Source organism: Anopheles arabiensis, chromosome 3, assembly GCF_016920715.1.
Source record: "Anopheles arabiensis isolate DONGOLA chromosome 3, AaraD3, whole genome shotgun sequence".
NCBI classification, from domain to species: domain Eukaryota; kingdom Metazoa; phylum Arthropoda; class Insecta; order Diptera; family Culicidae; genus Anopheles; species Anopheles arabiensis.
In genome coordinates this window covers 72,512,652-72,531,177 of record NC_053518.1, presented here as the reverse complement: position 1 = coordinate 72,531,177, position 18,526 = coordinate 72,512,652, and the positions used below count along the sequence as shown (strand labels likewise).

At 48.5% G+C, this 18,526-nt stretch overlaps 1 protein-coding gene across 1 annotated transcript; it reads right to left on the bottom strand.

Moving 5' to 3' along the window:
* Positions 1-9,409: 9,409 nt before the first annotated feature.
* On the bottom strand, positions 9,410-16,731 carry LOC120901824 (toll-like receptor Tollo). The gene has a single exon (XM_040310117.1). It carries the CDS (start codon positions 15,461-15,463, stop codon positions 11,420-11,422), a length of 4,044 nt encoding a protein of 1,347 aa, XP_040166051.1. The 5' UTR covers positions 15,464-16,731; the 3' UTR covers positions 9,410-11,419.
* Between the last annotated feature and the right edge of the window lie 1,795 nt (positions 16,732-18,526).

The following is an 18,526-nucleotide window of genomic DNA, read 5'->3' as shown; positions in this document are numbered from 1 at the left end:
GCGAACGCAGATGGCCACAGCGACATTGTCATCTCGGTGACATTCTTCACTGTGGTTGGGAAAGGCCTTGGTTGAGGAATGTTGGTCAAAGCCGCAATATGAGCCGGGGATCATACACATAGACCATTAGAGCGATTGGGGAGGGGTTGAGATTTGATTTAACACAATCAATTGGCAATGTGTTTTGAATGAATGGTTGATTTATTCAAACAATGGGTTTGATTGTGTCATGTGGGAAAACTCAACTGCAAATTATATAAATTTTACCAGAATCCTTTCAAGGATAAGATTATGTATTGAAGGATGTGAATCAACAATTATTCAATTTTGTGATATCTTTTAAGTCAAACATCTACAAAATGCAAGCCTATCAACCCAGGCAAAATGATGGGTTTTGTTGTGTTTCATTAGTAGTTTAGTTTTTTGATTTCATTACACTTTAGATTATGCTTTCTGTTGGTTGATTGTTTTGTAGTGGTAGATTTCTTTTCGTAGCAAGTTACAGTCAGTCCAAGAAGTATTCGTCTAGCTGATTTTTTTTCGGAAAAAAAGAGAATTATGGTCGCAATAGGCATGGGGCGGTAAAAGTAATGATGGGGTTAGATGGAGGGACCATCTATACACAAGTACTGCTAAAAAATAAGCACTAAAATAGTACAATTATAACTGAATTATAAAAAAAAACTAAAAAAAGTTGTTTGATGAGTGCGCAAAAAGTATTCGGCCATCAGACTTTTGGCGAAATATGCGAATAAAAACAAAAGTTATGGAATTTAAAAAAAAAATCTTGATCTTATTTCTTATTGTATTCATGACTATTATTGACTACTTGACCAATGCCATAACTCATTTGAACCTCAAAAATGGCGTATTTTGACCCACTCATCTTGCAAGACTTAATTAATCTCTGGTAGAAATATTGCATTTCCGGACCTCGTGGCCAAGGAAAAATGTGGTATTTTTTAAGGTACAATTTCTCTGAACTGGTACACAAAGTACTTTAAAACTGCAAGAATATATTTCCCTATTTCGTCTCTTATCATTCCCTTATCATTTCCCTTATTAATTTGAATCATTTTTCTAGCACACCTTTGCTCAATGAGCCCTGGTATAATGGCACCATGGTGCTACCGTTACACGAGATTTTGCTGTTGGATCTTAGTAGACTGTGTTCGCTATTCTAGATGGTGGCAGTATGACCTTGACGAGCTAAATTTTTTTTAATATGTTAGTACAGTCTTATTGGAAATGATTTTTTGAATTATTTGATTTTCCTCCTCAGATTTGGCCACTTTCTGAATATGGTGTTTTACACTACAAAACATTTTTGTAACAACTCACTCATTCAAGCCATAACATGACCAGCTACAATGAAATGCAGTATGATCTATCAACCAAATGTGACCCATCACTTTTCCTGATCTTATTGGCCATCAAAATCATATTCACTGATTCCTTGAGTAATATTTGATTTTTTGGACATTAAGCCGCTTATTTCGTTAGATTAACTGTCAAGGATGGCTGCTTACATGGCAGTTTGTCACACAATTAGTGTCTGAAAAATGGCCAACCGCTGATCAAATGAAGGAACGAGGCCTCCCACACATTTTGTAACCTTCAAAAAATGAATAGGATAGGTTATGCATATGATTAAGATAAGATTTTCGCCATCATACTCCATTCATTTAACTCTCCTGCCTTTAGCGCGGTCAGAGAGCGCTTGAAGTGTAATCCAAGCAACAGAAATACATTAACTTAGAAGGAAGTCACTAGCAGATTGATAATAATAAACACAATTAACGTGTACGTAGTACTTGACCAGCCTTTTTGGACAGACTGTAAACCTTTTTCATGGCTACTGTTTTGTTTTTAGGTATTTTTATTTAATTGTTTAGTTATTTATTTTTATTGATATTGTGTCACCTTTGTTCTTGAAGGTATAATGCTGAAACAGTTCTTTCAATATTATTTTGTTTTCATTATTTTCAGCTCATTTTACGTCCACTTGACAATTTATCATCATTTTTTGTCCATCGATATAACTTTATTAAACGATTTCATTTCCTGCTTAAACCGAACGGAACCCCTCCGAAGGGTAATCATCTTTATCGATTCCCCTCGTTTTAATTGTACTATTTACACTATTACTCATTCCAACACGCGGCCCCCTTTCGGCAGATCCACACCCGGCACACCCTTTTCCCTTTCCACGTGCGCTGGGAAAAGCCATTCCACTGTTCCAAAATTCCACCACGTACTGTGCGCCACTGGAAGCGCAAACGTTTACTTTCGTTCCACCGCAAGGTGCTCCCGCTGCTTGGCGGAACTTCGCTTTCGGCGTTCCGAGGCAGAAGAGAGAGAGAAAAAAAAACACGACCCCCAGCCCAACTTTCGCTCACAACTTGCCTGCCCAAAAATCGATCGATCGAGCCCTGCAGCACCGGGCCCAACAGAGACAGAGACGACGGCAAAGTATTCCGGGCCGAAGGGAGGGGTGGACGGCGCGCTACTCTTTTTATGATTTCACGGTCATTGCGCGCGTTCGAATGCGTGTCGATGGGAACAATCGGAATTGACTCGCCAGCGGCTTCCCTTGCGTCGGGCGAAAGAAATTGTTCACTTTTCATTCAATATTGTCAATTCCTGTTGTTGCTGCCGCCTTCAAAAAAAAAAAAAACATCCATCCATAGCTCCCGCTGACCGGACAAACCGCCCGCCGAGGGGATGTGCTGGAAAAGTAATACTCACGATTGGTGGCTGAAAAATCGAACCCGAGCACCTGCACGTGGGAATGGATCGAGAGGAGTAGTAAAAAAAAGTGCTTCTTTCAGGAAAAGAAATCGCCCTGTTCCCTTATGCGCCTAATGCCTGAGCCATGCGCATTCCAAGCGCCTTTTTCGGTAGCATAACGTTCCGAAAAATCTATCCCTCAGCAACGACGTGTTCGACCGTGTGCCTTCGAATGTGACTGAATGCAAATTAGATGCAACGGACTGCACTGTAATGCACGATGCCGTGTGTGTGTGAGTGGTTGTGTGTGTGTGTGCATGGAAAACAGATTCAAAGAAGGAAAGTACAACACACAGCGGCAGCATAACACACAAAAACGACTCTCCAAATCGTTCCCAGATGAGCGCGAGCATGCACGTGATGCACCAGTTGCAGGCCCAAGTGCAGGGCGGCAGATGAAAACAAAACCGCGAGGGAAGGACAAAAAAAAGAATCCTGACTGAAATCACAAAACCGGGGAAGGCATCAAAACACACATAAGCAAAAAAAAACTGCACATTGCGAACAACGGTGTGTTCGCAACGGTGCTGGCCGTGATTGCATGGTAATGCGCTTAAATTAAACGACAACGGTTATGTGTGTGTGTGTTTTTGTGTGGACGACAACAGCAGCCCTCCAGCCGAATGCCGACCGAGCGCAGTGCAGCTTGGGTTGTTTTTTTCTTCCCTACTCTGTTCCGTTTTTGTTGGTCGATAAAGTTAAATCTTAAATATGATATTAAGTTTCAGTGCGATCGTTTTGCACCGTGGAACTGGAGCAGGTTGTGCAAATCGGCGGTGGTGGTGGTGATGTTGGTGGAAGCTGGCTGATTTCACTGCTAGTTAGCGTACGTTCTCTTTAGGCTAAAAATGGTTCGCAAACGAGCTTAGATTGTGAAATTGCGCAATAAAGCGTTAAGCGAGACGGGAGCAGCGTGCGCGCGTTTAGAGCGAGGGAAGTGCTTCTGGTGCACCGTCGCCAGTTTGAAGGGCAATCACATGGTGGAGTTCCAGCAGTTGATTAAATAAATGTTTCTTAAGGAGAAAAATAATGAGGGCATATATTAAGAAATGAAATAATGAACAATATAAACTGCAAAAAACAAGCATTCACTGTGTGTTGTTTGGATGGATGGATGTTACAGAGTTGCAATATTTGTAAGGAGTTCATTGTTCATAATATTAATCTAATCAAATAATTTTCTATCTTCTTTTACCTCATATATTGCCACACTTCGTTCTTATTATAAAACTACAGCAGCGATGATAATATAATCAGAATTATCACAGATCACGATATTCAGAAATTAGAATCGAACACGCTACCTTTGTTGTGCAAGATCGAGCGCACTACAACGCACCGAGCCGTCGCTCTTATCTGTACCAGGTTAAACTCCATGATATTAAACGAGAGCGGACGAGTATTCTCCAAATACAGAGTGTTTCAATCCAGCTCAAACTCTCAATCAAACGTCTAAAATACTAATGGTCTAATGCATTTCATTCAATGCATGTTCTATTTTATTTTCTTCATTGAGATTCCATACCGTTGCGGCAGCTAAACAGCTGATTTGCTTAAAGGAAAAAAGCTTATGATTTACATTTGGAAATCGTGTTATGAGCTGTGGTTTCCAGGTGCCCAAAAAATGTGTCAATCAGTTCAGTTTTTGCCAGGAAATTGTGTGATCAATCTCATAAAAATAGCTTTGAAGGGCCAGTCTAGTCAATTATTCATCTACTCTGAAATTCCTTATCGTTTTGGCTTGAAATTTTCGTCGCATAAAAATATTTCAAACTTTTCGCCGAGAGTTGGACTGAAGATTTACTTTAGGATGTAAATCAATTCGAGCTTGTAATGGGACCTTGCGAATTGGAGATGCAATTCATTACACTGTGCAGGCTATGAGAGCTCTACAAGCTTAGTTTAACGTTGTTTCCATGTCCTTAAACGCTATCTTCTACAAGAATGGTTTAAATAAACAACTCAGAAGTCTTCCTTAGTGTCCTAATTGAATCCATCTTTGATCGGGACGGAATATTCATTTAATATTACCAATCCAGTTTCTGAGCAGCATGAGAAAATAATCAACTAATGTCTCTTCGTGAAGTGAATTTTCCCATCGGCACAGTTCGTTATTTAATTTTTGCTCCCGCCTGCCCCGTGTTCCTCAGTCCTCAATCAAAACAATGCAATGCTGCTGTACAGCTCGCCTGCCCAACCACACGAAGCACATCCCATAGTAGCACGGCTTCAAAATTCCATTCCATCATACCCCTTTCCCCAATCAACTTCCCAAACCAAACCAACCGCACTAAGAATTCATTTAATCGAATAGAAGTTGCGAAAGCAGCTAGAAAAAAAAACGACACCACAATCCCCGTCCGATCACGCTCACGATTAGCTAATCCACCACGAGGGGAGGAAGCCGTTATGGATCTCGAACTATTTGCTATTCACTGCGCTTTTCCGATTGCCGCTGTTGCCCAAACACGGTCCGGCCACGACCCATCCATTGCCCGTTGGGCACACGATTTTCAATGCAACCCCGCTTCAGGTCGCTGGTGTTCGCTGCTGTCATTATTATCATTATAATTGGCCCGCCAAACACCCTTCAAACGGTGGGCATCCGCTGGAATATAGAAAGAAGCTCGCCAAGCTCATCGCACCGTACCATCGTGTTAACGTCTTCTCGGCTCTGACTCAGAGATAACAAGCCAAGCCCCTCCGGTCCATTGGTCCAAGCTTCAATTAGAATGCATCTTGTTCGCTCGATCGGAGACGATCGGAGGACGGATCTTACCCCTCCCGTACGTCTGCTTTTGATACGTTTCCCATCGAAAAGCGGCAACCTACCACCGCGGTGAACTACGGTGGCTGAAGCTTATCCTGCTGCTCGCTGTGTAATGAGCTGTACTTTATTCAATTCCAATTTGCAGCATTACCGGAATGCCTCGACCTCGACGGACTCGGAGGCTGACGTACCGGTTGAGCCGCTGAACCTGATAAATCTAGCCGCCCAAGCCAACCGCTGCCGTGCCGATCTTTCGCTCAAAGGCGGCATCGCGGCGTTTGTCGCGTAAACCCACACGAAGCGGGCCCCACCCGAAGCCGCATAAACCGCAGCATTAAGCAGCCACTTATGCTACCGTTTATGTATAGCGATCTGTATTTTTTTTGTTTTGTGTTGTGTTTGCCTTCTTCTGCCGTTTCTTCACATTTTCACCCCTCACGAGCCCTTCCGTAGGTGGGGCATTGGCGCATTGGGCATGATCGAATCGAACTGTCCCCTCTGCCTCATCAAACCACTCCCATCCCCGCTTTGCATGCTTTTCTAGTGGAAATCGGAATGGAATAAATTCCGATAAAATAAGTCAATAAATTATAGAGCGTGCTGCGCTGTTCCGTTTTCGCCGGCGCTTGACAGGCAGCACCACTAGGATGGGGGGGGGGGGGGCGAGTGTTGGGGAGGCTTTTGCTTCCTTCCTTTCAGCCGCACAGTAGCAGCATTTTCTGCGCGCAGACTTCCCCTTCACTCCCCCGTTTTTTGTCACATTGAATCGCCCAAAACGCCCACGGAACGGTGCTTTTGCATATTTATGTCTGACCCTATGTCGTGCGTGCGTGCGCGTGTGTAGGTGGGTTGGAATGGGTTTCGATGGGTGGGCGATGGGTCCGAACTGCACTGTCCGGTGCTTTTCCCAGACCGATAAATAAATTAGGTGCTGATGCATTGAAATTAATTAACTAATTAATTATTCCAAATGGATGGTGTGAAGCAGGGCCGCGCCGCCCCCGGGCAGCGCCGTAGACACCGTGCAAGATGATAATGGGCTTTAATGGGATCGATAGCTTGATATGATTTCTGTTTTTTTTTCGTTTATATTTTCAAACCTCAATAACTATTAGTGATATCTGTAAAATGAGAATTTACGAGGAGAGTCTGGCGTGTAAAAGAACACGCATAAATAAAATTCCACCGGGAATTTGCGTACTCACACACGCACCCGGCAGGGTAACGAAAGAATGTCCGAACAACAATGCCAAACCAGTTAATGGGAAGCAATTTTGCCCTGGCCCTGCTTACCGACTTCTTCCCCCTTTCTATTCACGGGGCCTGCGTGCGGCTCATCCCATAGCAAACATCCCAACCCAACGAACCCTTTCCCGGTGTCTGTGTTTACATTACGCTTTCACATCATCGCGGAGCGGACGGGACGAGACTGACGTGGCTAATAGTGCACGCCGTCGCCGTCGTTTTTGTGGCATCATCTCGAAATTTTAACGCACAGAGGAGAGGAAGACAGGAGAAAATACGCTACGCAACACAACCGTCTTGAGAAAGCCGCCCCGGAACATAAACCGGAACGGCCACAAACGAACTCCGCGGCCACAATAGCCGCGCGCCGGTGTACGGGTACTCTGGGTACACACCGGTGGGAAATGATTTGTCAAAAATTAATTTGTGAGCCCCGGTTTTGGTTGCTCGTTCCGCTGTTGCTGCCTCCGAGAAGCGGTTGATTTATTGCAAACAGATTTCCCGAAACACGCGGAGCAACCCCTGTCGCATCGATTCGATCGTTCGCCCCAAAACGCACAATGCTCAACTCTTGCGTCGTACGTCGTCTTCGGCATCGTGAGCATAACAATTCTCTGGCCGAAGAAAAAGAAACACGCACAACTCCTTTACATGCATTCACCGGAGTTAGGGTGCGACCACGAGCCGCACGAGCATACAAATGCTGGATGGAAAGCGGAGGAATACTGTATAAGCTCGCTGCTTTCTCGTTCTGCCGACTCGGTTTTCCACCACACACACACATCCTTCTCAATGGTGCCTCCAGAAATCCAGAGCGGACAGCAAAAATCAAAGTGCATTTAGAAACCCGAACAGAAACGGCCCAGGGAAGCAACTACAACGGCAAACGACGCGACGCGGACGAGACGAGGACTGTTATTCTTACTCATCAGCATCATCAACGAGTAAACATCAATTTCACGATCAGAAACACGATCATAATCATAAAGAACTGGAGCCGGAGCAAATCTGTCCGTGATTTTCACATTGCCACCCATCATTGAGCGCCCGCTTCCCCCTTTCCAAGCTTTACCTTGTTCGTTCTTGGTGCTCGTTATGTCGAGCACGGCGAGTTGTGTTTGGCTTTTGGCTTTCATGGTCCATTCGTTTCTTCTGTCTGGTGTGTGGAGTTGGGAATTGGGATGCTGTTTTTCGCCGCTTTCGTTTCGATTGTGATTCTGTTTAAGCCTTCTTTTATTTAATTTAAACTCTTGCTTGGGAAGACTCTATCTTTTGGTTTTTGGTTTGTTCTAATGTCCTCTTCATGAAGTTTCGTTCCAAAATATCTTCTTCAAAACGATTTATGTACCTTTAAAATATTGATTTCTTTCCACGGGACATCCAACAAAACCGACGACCCAAATCAATCCTCCGCACGAAAAGACACTTAGAGGCCGGCCGTTGTTAACTTCCCCGAACGATAATTCTCACCCACAAGAGTAAGGCACGGCGAAGCAAACCCTAGGCACCCAGGCAACAGCCTCAAAGCCCCTGAAATGGGGCCATATTTGTTGAGCAACCCCCGATACCCTCGCCTCCCTCCCGAAGTATCGGCCCTGTTCCCAGCGGTGTTCCCGCCGCACAGATAACGAAAAAAAAAGGGCCAAACCCATCTCTCCAGCGCACGATTCCCCGGGTGCTGCAATCCGGCGAAGGTCAGCGTGCGCCCAAGCACAAGCATCACCCGAACCGTGGACGGTTACTCCGAAAAGGGTGTATCGCTGGCATAGGAGGCACAGAAAGGTGCACACGCAGCCAGGTAGGATGGAAAAAATAGAGTGTTGGATAAATAAAGGCATGGCCCCGGGGGAGAGTCTGGACCTAGCAAACGGGGGCCTCCTGCACGACGGCCCCCGGAATCGGATGGAATAAATCTTGATAATTTAAGAAAACTAGCCGGTCGGTCGGTCAGCGAACAGGGGATGCGACCACAGCGCGCACCGCACGCCAATCACGCCGTAGGCCGCCTACAAAACCGAGCCTGTTTGCGTCCCCCCTCGTACTTCGGGGGGAGTGGGGGATTGCTGTCTGATCTTAAGCGAGAAGAGAACGAAAAAAAAGCCGAACAAGTGATGGACAGAGGGCAAGTAAACAAAACATTCGGCGCCCGGCTAGCCACCTAGCCGATGTGGTGCGCTTCCCTTCCCGCTCCCAAAGGCAGTCCGAGAGTTCCGATAATTTACGACGTCCCACAGAAAGACCTCACCGTCTCTCACGACGCACCACGAGATGATGCCAGAGATGCTGATGATGATGATGGTGGTGATGCTGGGCAACAACCAGCATCACAACCTTACCAGACTTACCTGAGCCTCGCCGAAACCGAACCACTTTCGACCACAACACCGCCTTCAAAAAGGAGTCCGAAACGATCACTATGACAACCACCGAAGCGAACCAAGCAAAGCGAACGCAAACAACAAGCAACGAGAGCGGAGAAGAAGCAGAGGAAGAAAACCGCCCTTAATCACTCCAATTCCGAAACTCCAACAGCTCCCCCAAAAAGCCCCCAAACAAACACTACAACAGAGAAGAAGAAACAAAAAAAAAGTCAAACACACGGGCGAAATTATGCTTCATTTTTCGTGAATTCAAAATTGTATTTCATTCGATTTTGTTTGTGTTTTCGGTTGTGTTGTGCGAGTGTTATTCTCTCTCTCTTTCTCCCTTTTTTGTTATTATCTTCTCGTTCTTAAAAAGGAGCTTTTTTTCGTAGTTTTGTTTCTACCCTTTTCCCGCTTTTAACAATGTTTGCTCCTTTTGCTTCGTTCTATCTAGTTTCACCTTCAAACCTTCAATTTTAACCGCTTCTATTTACCTCTTTAACGTGGCTCTTTCCTTTCTGTTACTGCTGTTATTTGTTTCCTTTTGTGAGTGTGTATCTCTTTCATCGCGCTTGCTTTATGCTTCACGTGTGTAATAAATTATTATCTCCTAATGTCGAAATGTACAAATTGGAGCGAGTTTTACATTGATGCGCCGTTTTTTTTTTTGCGTGTTTTGTCCGGGTTGGTTTACTATTTCATTGCTCGACTCGACGTGTTTCTCTTCTTCACTTCATATCTCTTTAGTGTGCGCCATTGTTTGTGCCTGGATGTGTCTAATTTTCATCTGATTTGGTTTATTATGTAATTTTCTTGCCTTTTCCTTGCATTATGTGTTTCTTACTCTTTTTGTCTCTTGTTTTGTTACGGTAACTTGTTAATATACATTATGTGTGTGTGTTTGTTTCTCTCTGTTTCGCTCGTTCTTCCTGTAATTTCTTTGCACTGTCTCTTTATGGCAATAATTGTGTAATTCTCTCCCGATCGCACCACGCAACGGCTTCAGACTGTTGTTTTGTTGTTTTGCTTGCTTCCTATTTTCTTCCCGCCCTCACTAGATGCATTTTGTTGGTCAGTTCTGTTTGCTTTTTTGTCTTGCGAAAATGGCACACTCAACTCAAAACGACTCTAATCATCTTACACATCTTTGTGCTTCCAATCCTATCCATCACCTAACCTGACGAAGAGAAGAGCACAAAAGATCGAACGGACCGAAAAAAAACACGGACAGGAAAGTGTGTTCGTGTGTTACGTGAAAAAAGGGATCAAGTTAGAACAGATTTCTCTAGCGCATCACACACACGCACACAAACACTCGCGGGGACCAATGTGCCACGTTTTGAGGTGGGAACAGATTCAAGTACAATTATTACATTTCTTACTTACTGAAACGATTCAACTTCGTTCGGTGTGTATGTGTGTCGCTTATACGTTGTGCGCTTTTCTTGTGTTTTGCGTTTTCTATGCTTAAGTCAGGACCACAGCTACGTGGAACCGTTATCGCTCTTATATGGAAGGCCATGTAAAAACTAGTATCACGATCATTTAAGTCATTCATATATATATATATTTAGTCCTATATATTCCTCTCACAGTCCCCTGGGACGCCTGTCTCACCACTTAATCTTCCTCAACTCACTTCACCCTCCCACACTAACTCTGGTCCTTTTGCATTAGGTTGTTTTTCTTTTTTCGTTTTCATCGCGCAACTTCCTCGTGAAAATACACATTTCAAATATATTTGGCAAATAAGAGCAGAGGCGCAATAATAGTAATAATAATAGTAAAGGGAGTAACACATCTACCGTGTGGGAGCTCTTGTTTTTTGCGCCTCAAAGCCTCCCGGAAGAATTACAATACATAGCGCCCTGCACGGCAACCCTTTGACCCAGGCCCACTGCGCTTCCGTTTGCTTCGTACGTGGCCAAAGAGATCATCGTTAACGTGTTTCGTTTTAAGAGGCGAGGGTTTTGTGTGTGTATGTTTCCGTGTGTTTTGTTTGTTTAATGCTAAATCTTATTCGCAAAAATATGTTAAAACTAAAAATCAACAAAATTGACTGCCTTTGTGTTTGTATAGCGTTGACTGCAACATTTCGCTTGACTATAATGGTGTCCGCTTTCTGCTTCTTCCTCCTACACTACTTACAAGTAGTTCGTATGTACAAAACGCTTTTAGTTGTTGGGGCAAACGGAAAATAGGAACCCTGTTCCCCGCAGCGTCCCCATTATCCCACCAAATATCCCACTAATTACACGAAATAAGCTCTTCCGTTGCGTCCCATCTGGGGCGTCTCCGGTATCGTGGAGTACACGTGACCAAGCGAGGCACTGGAGCGGCTCATGTTGTAGTGCTGACTCATCGGAGCCTCGTAGTGTTGCGAGGAGGCGGACGAGGACGACTCGTCCTCGGTGTTGCAGGTGCTCTGCGACGGCGTGCTCTGCGAGATGCCGGCCACTGGAACCGGCCCCCCGGGTGGCACAATCTGCCCTCCGTTCGGGCCAGTCTCGCCCGGGCTGATCTTGCACCACTGCTCGAGCGACGTGGGCGCTGGGGTGTAGCGAAGATTCGCCGGACTGCGCGTAATGTCGCCCAGCTTGGCCGGCACCCGGTCCTTCGGCACGTCGGGCAGCGCGTACCGCAGCTTGTCCCAGAACTTGCGCTCGCCCCAGCACGCCACGGTGCAGGTGCGGATCAGCAGATGCATGATCGGATCCATCGCCACGATCTCCACCGGCGCGGTCAGCACCAGCACGATCTTGTGCCGCCGGTGGGCCGGCCGGATGCTTTCAATCACCGACTGCAGCGCCACCCGGAACTGGGGCTGGGACCACTCGGTCTGCAGGAAGTTCATCGACACCACGAGCAGCAGCTTGCGGGCCGAATCGGCCGCACTCTGCAGCGAGTCGGCCAAGAACGCCCCCGGATGGACGTCGCGATGATGCTGACACACGGAGTAGCCGTGCAGCTGCAGCTCGGCACCGAGCAGCCGGCCCACAAAGTCACTGTCGTGCACGCTGTGCACGAGATAGCAATCGTACAGCCGGTCCGAGTCCGGCTCCTTCCTGCCACCGACAATGATCGGGTCCTTCACCAACCGCACACCGTACCGGGCGTGTGCCCACAGCCGCACGTCCTGCCGGAACACACAAGCCAACGCGACGATCAGCGCCGTACCGATGATGGCCACCAGAATGGCCGCCAGCAGCGGCACATAGCCACCACCAATCAGTCCGTGCCCGAGCAGCACCGTCCGATGCACAGCAGGCGGTCCATCTCCGTCCACTTCGCCCGCCTCTGCACCGGCACCGAACACACCACCACCCTGCCGACTGTCACACGACGCAATCGCATCGGCCACCACCCGGCTGTCCGCACAGATCATCCGCTGCAGCTCGAAGTTACCGCTCACCGTCCGGATCCAGCGCTGCATCCGCCGCAACGACTCACAGTCGCAGCGCCACCGATTGCCGTCCAATGCCACGCGCGCCAACGACCCAGTCTCACCGGCCGCCGCAAACGCCTGCCACGGGCGGAACTCGCTGATGCGATTGTCGCTCAAGCTGACCACCTCCAGGAACCGCAAGCTCTCGAACGTTCGCTCCCCGACGTACGCGATCGCGTTGTGGTCCAGGTACAGCTCGTTCAGGTTCGTCAGCTGATCGAACTCGAAGCCGCGCAGCTCGTTGATGTAGTTGTTCTCGAGATGGAGCACCCGAAGGCTCGGGATCCCATTGAACGTACGGTTGTGCACGTCCCGGATGTTGCTACCGTTGAGGTACAGCACCTCCAGCTTCTTCTTCCCAATGAACTGATGACTCGCGAGCTGGCGGAGCTCATTCCCGTCCAGATAGATCGTGGACGCGTCCATCGGGATGTGCTCGGGCACCTCCGTGTAGTCCGCACTGCCACAGTCCACGATGTTCGCCTTCCAGGTGTGGTCGTGGTAGCAGCTGCACCGGTCCGGGCACGTCATCTTGCAGTCGCACGCATCAAACTCGCAACAGTGGCACGTTGCGAAGCAGTGCGTCTCGTACCGGCACAGGAAATCGTGCGGTCGAAGGTCCATCAGCGGACGAATGCTTGCGCCCCGTTCATGCTCCATCGTGCAGAGGACTGTGTCGAGATCCATGACGCGGGGATGCTGCCGCAGATGGGCAAGTTTGTTGATGCCCTGCAGCCACTCCATCGTACAGTCGCAGTGGATCGGATTGTCGCCGAGATAGAACGCGGGCACTTCCCGGTCGTCGGCAACGCGCGTTAGAGCCAACGCACCGATCTCCAACTTTCGCAGATAGTTCCCGTACAGCACCACCTTCTCCAGGGAGCGCTTGGAGAGGAACGTACCAGCAGCGACCTCCTCCAGCGCGTTGTTGTTGAGGAACAGCGTTTCGATACTGTCCGGGATGCACTTTGCATCGACCGACGTTAGGCGATTGAAGGACACATCCAGCATCTTGATCTGCAGATTGTCCAGGTCGTAGTAGTTGCCCAGCTCGGTGATGTTGTTCTGGTGCATATCGAGCCACTCGAGCGATACCGGGAAGTGTGAGTAGTCGAACAGCCGGATCTGGTTGTCGGACACGTTCAGGAACACCAGTGCCGGTAAGGACGTAAACACACCGCTAATGTCCTCCAGCTCATTATTATCCAGCCGAATAGCCCGAATCGTTGGGTTGGAGCTGAATGCCGACTGGTCGATGTGACGGATCTGGTTCGAGGCGAGATTGAGGACATGCAGCGACGAGAGCGTCACAAACGCATCGCGCGAAATGTTCGTGATGCGATTCTCGACCAACCGTAGTCCCAGCAGCTGCTCCAGACCCTCGAACGAAGCGTTGCTAACCGCACTGATACGGTTCTTGCCCAGATCGAGAGACTTCAGGAACCGCAGCTTGCCCAACCCTTCCGGTATCTCCGTCAGCCGGTTGTCGTTCAGGTTCAGATCGTTCAGATTCGTCAGATTCTCCAGCGCTCTGCCGTGCATCGACTCAATCAGGTTCGACTCCACGTACAGCTGGTTCAGCACGTACAGCTCGGAGAAGTGATGTTGCTCGATGCGCTTCAGCCGGTTGTGGGAGAGGGTCAGTGCGACCAGATTCTTCAGATCGCTGAACGCATTGTCCGCAATCGATTCGATCTGGTTCGCCTCCAGGTTCAGTATCTGCAGACTGTACAGCTCCCGGAACACGTGCCGATCGATCTTGGTGAGTGCGTTGTGAGCGATTTCCAGCACTACCAGCCGCTTCATGCCGGCAAACGTGTTGCGCTTGACCCACTCGGACGTTAGCTCGTTGTGCGAGAGGTCCAAGATTTCTAGCCGGTCTAGGCCCTCGAGCATACCGGGCGCCAGCACCGACAGGGAGTTGTTTTGGAGATAGATCTGGCGCAGTTCGCGTGTCGATTGGAAGGTTTCTGGGGGCAGGGCCACCAGCTTGTTGCTGGACATGTTGAGGACCTTGAGGGAGCCAAGTCCAACGAACGAACGGTCGGCAAGCGCGGTGAGCAGGTTGTCCTGTAGCATCAGCACACTGAGTGACCGGAGCGACGATAGACCGTTGTCGGGCAGGGCTAGGAGGTCATTGTGCGAAAGGTCCAACACTTCCAGCCCCGTGTTGCACGCCTTGCCCGGTGCCGTTGGTCCGTTGCCCCAATCGGAGAAGCCCAGCTGCGACACATCCGTCAGCCGGTTGCGGGTGAGATTGAGGTGACGCAACGAGAACAGCGGACAGAACACGTCCGTCGGTAACGCCCAGATGTTGTTGTCGGCTAGGTCGAGCCGCTTCAGCTCGGTCAACCCGCGGAAGCTCTCCGGATGGAACTCCAGGTTCATCGCCGACCAGTCGGTGTTGTGCGTGCGGAGGGACAGCGAGCGGAGGTCCCGCAGCGTAGCCAGCACCATCGAAGGCACGTACTTGATCTTGCAGTACTCGATCTTGAGGTCGCGAAGGCGTCGCAGCGAACCGAGAAACGCGCCCGAATGTTGGTTCGCTTCGAGCGAACTTTCGAAGAACAGAATGTCACTGCACTCGAGCCGCAGCGAGTTGATGCGTTCGATCTGGTACGAGGACAGGTTGCGCATCAGCGTGTCCGTAGCACCGATCGTTTTCAGCTTGCAGGACAGCACGGTGGTGACGGTGGCGGGCGCTTCCTCCTCGCCCGTCTCGTCCAGGACGCGCTGCCATTTGCAGCCCCGCGGTGCAACGTCCATGCGGGACATTAGGTTCGAGCGGGCCACGGCCACGGTGACCAGGCCCAGCAGGAGCAGGACCGTCACGATCTGTTGAAGCTGCATGATTGTGCCTTAACAGACAATACGCTATATCGCCCTAAGCACTCTAAGGACTCTTTTCACTTTGTTTTCCCTAAATTCGTATGGCCACGTTGCCAAACATACACACTCACACGTTCACATACACACTCACACGGCTTTTTTTGCGTTACTCTGCTTTACTTTTTCTTTGCTTTTCTTTTTGGTTGTGAAGCCCTCGCTTTAGATTTTGTGGGTAAAAACTTTCGAGTTGGGCACACGTACACATATACACACACACTCACAGACACTGCAGAGGCTCTTTCACTCTCTCGGAGGGACACAACACGCAAGTAAAATCGTTGAAAACACCGTAACGGCCGTGGGAAAGGGAAGCTTAGCAGCACCGAATTTCGGGGGTGTTGTGTCGAAGGAAAACATAAAGTCGTAACAAACGGAGGAAAACGAAAAATCCCTGCAAAGGGAACACACACACACGCGGGCCCACACCCGAACGCACTCCCGGGTGCCTAGAAAATTTTCGTCGTCGAGCCTGACTCTACTGCTGCTGCTGCTGCTGCGGCTGCCACTTTTCTCGTGCGGTTGGTATGGAAGGACGCCAGCACCAGCACGGACAGCATCATCATCGTCGCTGGTTGTGGGGGTGGTTTTTTCGCAACACCGGCTATATCACCACGGTGCCCCGGGTTGCCCGGTTTTCGGTTCGCCGGAGACGCCGACGACACAAACACACACGCTTACACACGCGCCCCACAATCGCATCACTTCGAGCAACACGGTTTCTTCATTACGGCTTGCGGTACGGGGAGGGAGGGATTGGTTTTTTCGCCTCGTTTTTTCCCGGTTATCCTAGCGAAGGATTCGATTTTTCACAACACTGCTTTTCACGCTACAGACACTACAACGCACACACACACACACAAAGACGCACACACGCTTCAATGCTGTACACTTTTCACCAGTCGCGTGGGGTTGATGGTAAGAGAAATTGTTCGTTTTCTTGCGTAATTGCGACGGGTTTTAACACGCTAGCTTCACTTTTCACACTGCTGTTTGATTTTCACGACGGTAGCAATTGTGAGATTCTTCAAAGTTCTTACAACTTATGAATGTACCGATGCGTTTGCTTAACTTTCATACAAACGATACAGTTGTATCGTTTTTGTTCTGTTTTTTTTTTCGTTATGATTAAAGCGGTATTAAGCTTAGGCGTTTCTAGACGGAGCGTACGACCAATGCAACGTACGTCCGCTTGCGATGAGAGTTTGTTAACGAATGAACAGCACGGTAAGCGTGAGGTACGAAAGTAACATCATTCCCTTCTCGTGAACCCGCATGGTTTGTTCAGTTTTGTCCATTTGTTTCCATTTCTTCCCATTATTGCATGCCCTAAACGCTCCGTTTCTCTTTCTACTTCACGCTCGCTCTCTCGCTCTTGCCCTTTGTCAAATTCACCACGCCGGTGAGAAAAGCCGAAGCGTGAACGCGCGCGTTCATCCCGAGACGAACGATTCATCCCGAACGGCCCACAACATTCATTCTCGCGCGCTCTCTCTCTCGCTCTCTTTCTCACTGCTCATTGCTCGCTTCTCACGCGCGCTCTCAGCATCCCGCTCGTCGTTGCGTGCAAGTGCATCGAATGCATTCGACAGGGGAAGCGAGAGCGGTTATGCCAGAAGGAGAGCGAGAAGGCAGACAACCAAACCGTCGGCCGGTCATAATTTTTGGCTCGTCTCGCTTTGCTCCGTTCCTTCGCAATCTGCAACGAGTTCGGAGAATATTGTGAAGAGAGAAAAAAAAAACATGAAACAGCACGGTTCGGCCCAGCTAATTTCGACCGACTGTGTGTCCACATCCTTGTGTTGAAGAAGAAGGACAACAACCAAAGAAAAAAAAAGTGCACCACAAACATCCTTGCCCCGGTTCCAGGTAGGACCAAGCGAGTCCCACTTTCAAGTATATGAAACAGTTACCAAACTAACCTCTTTTTCTGTTGTTTGCTGGTTCGTTCTTTTCTTCAAATATTTCTCAGCTCATTTGCCGAGGGTTTAAGGGGGCATCCGAAAAGGGATCACCCGTCGAGATTTTTGGTTTTAGACACAGACACAGAGCACACAATGTCGAACAACACACACGGGGCAGTCGTACACAACAAGGCAAACACAACAGTCCCAAAACCCAGCCGCTCGAACCGAATAGACTAGCGAGCAGGAGTAATTAAACAAAAACAAAACCCAAGTTCCCGAGGTTCCACAAATCGATTCCCAACACCGCCCTCCCGCATTTGCGGCTGTTTTTGGGTTCTGGGTTTGATTGATTTGAATTTTTTATCACTTTATGGAATGCAACGAACCTCGGAGTCGAAGTCGCAAAGCGGTCCTAAAACTTTCCTTTCTATTGCCAACCACACACAAGCGGCCAGCGGCCCGGGGAAGCAAATATTTTTGATAATGAAGACGATAATTAGTGGCGCAATGTGAATGCGTGTGTGTGAGGAGGGATGAAAACGATGCTTGGTGCGGTTTATGATAGCGATAGAGGCATAAAACAATCCCAACCAACCGGACGGAGGGAGGGATGTAAACTGACAGCGGAGGAGACACAACGAGTGATTAATCCTTTCAAACTGATCACAACCGAGCGCGCCAGTTCGCCCCTCCACTCGGTTGGAAGCAATGGAATGGAATGTCAATGACGCGAATTTGCATATTTTATGTCATCCGCTCCGGGAGGATGGACAGAGCGGAAATATCGGTCAACCGAAAAGCCAAAAAGGACAATAAAGTGTTGTGGAGGGACAGCGGACACGCACTCACAACAACAAAAACAACAACAAAAATGCTGCCTTTTTTGTGGCCATTCTGAGTTTTGGGGGATTTTTTGTGTGTCTGCTGTGGGCGAGGATTTCGCGGACTCTAACCAAAATCACCATAGACTCGCAAGGGAAGTTGACAGAAGTGTTAAGTGTGTCTATACGCAAGGGAAGCAAGGGGGTAAGCGACGCATCAAACGACAGAAGTGTTCAGCTCTGTGTAAAAAATCAATAGAATTCTGTCCCCCAGCATGCCACTTCGGGACTGCTAGGAA

What these genes read in the sequence shown, in the direction of transcription:
- LOC120901824 (XM_040310117.1), bottom strand. Translation starts at nt 15,463, where the DNA reads ATGCAGCTTCAACAGATCGTGACGGTCCTGCTCCTGCTGGGCCTGGTC.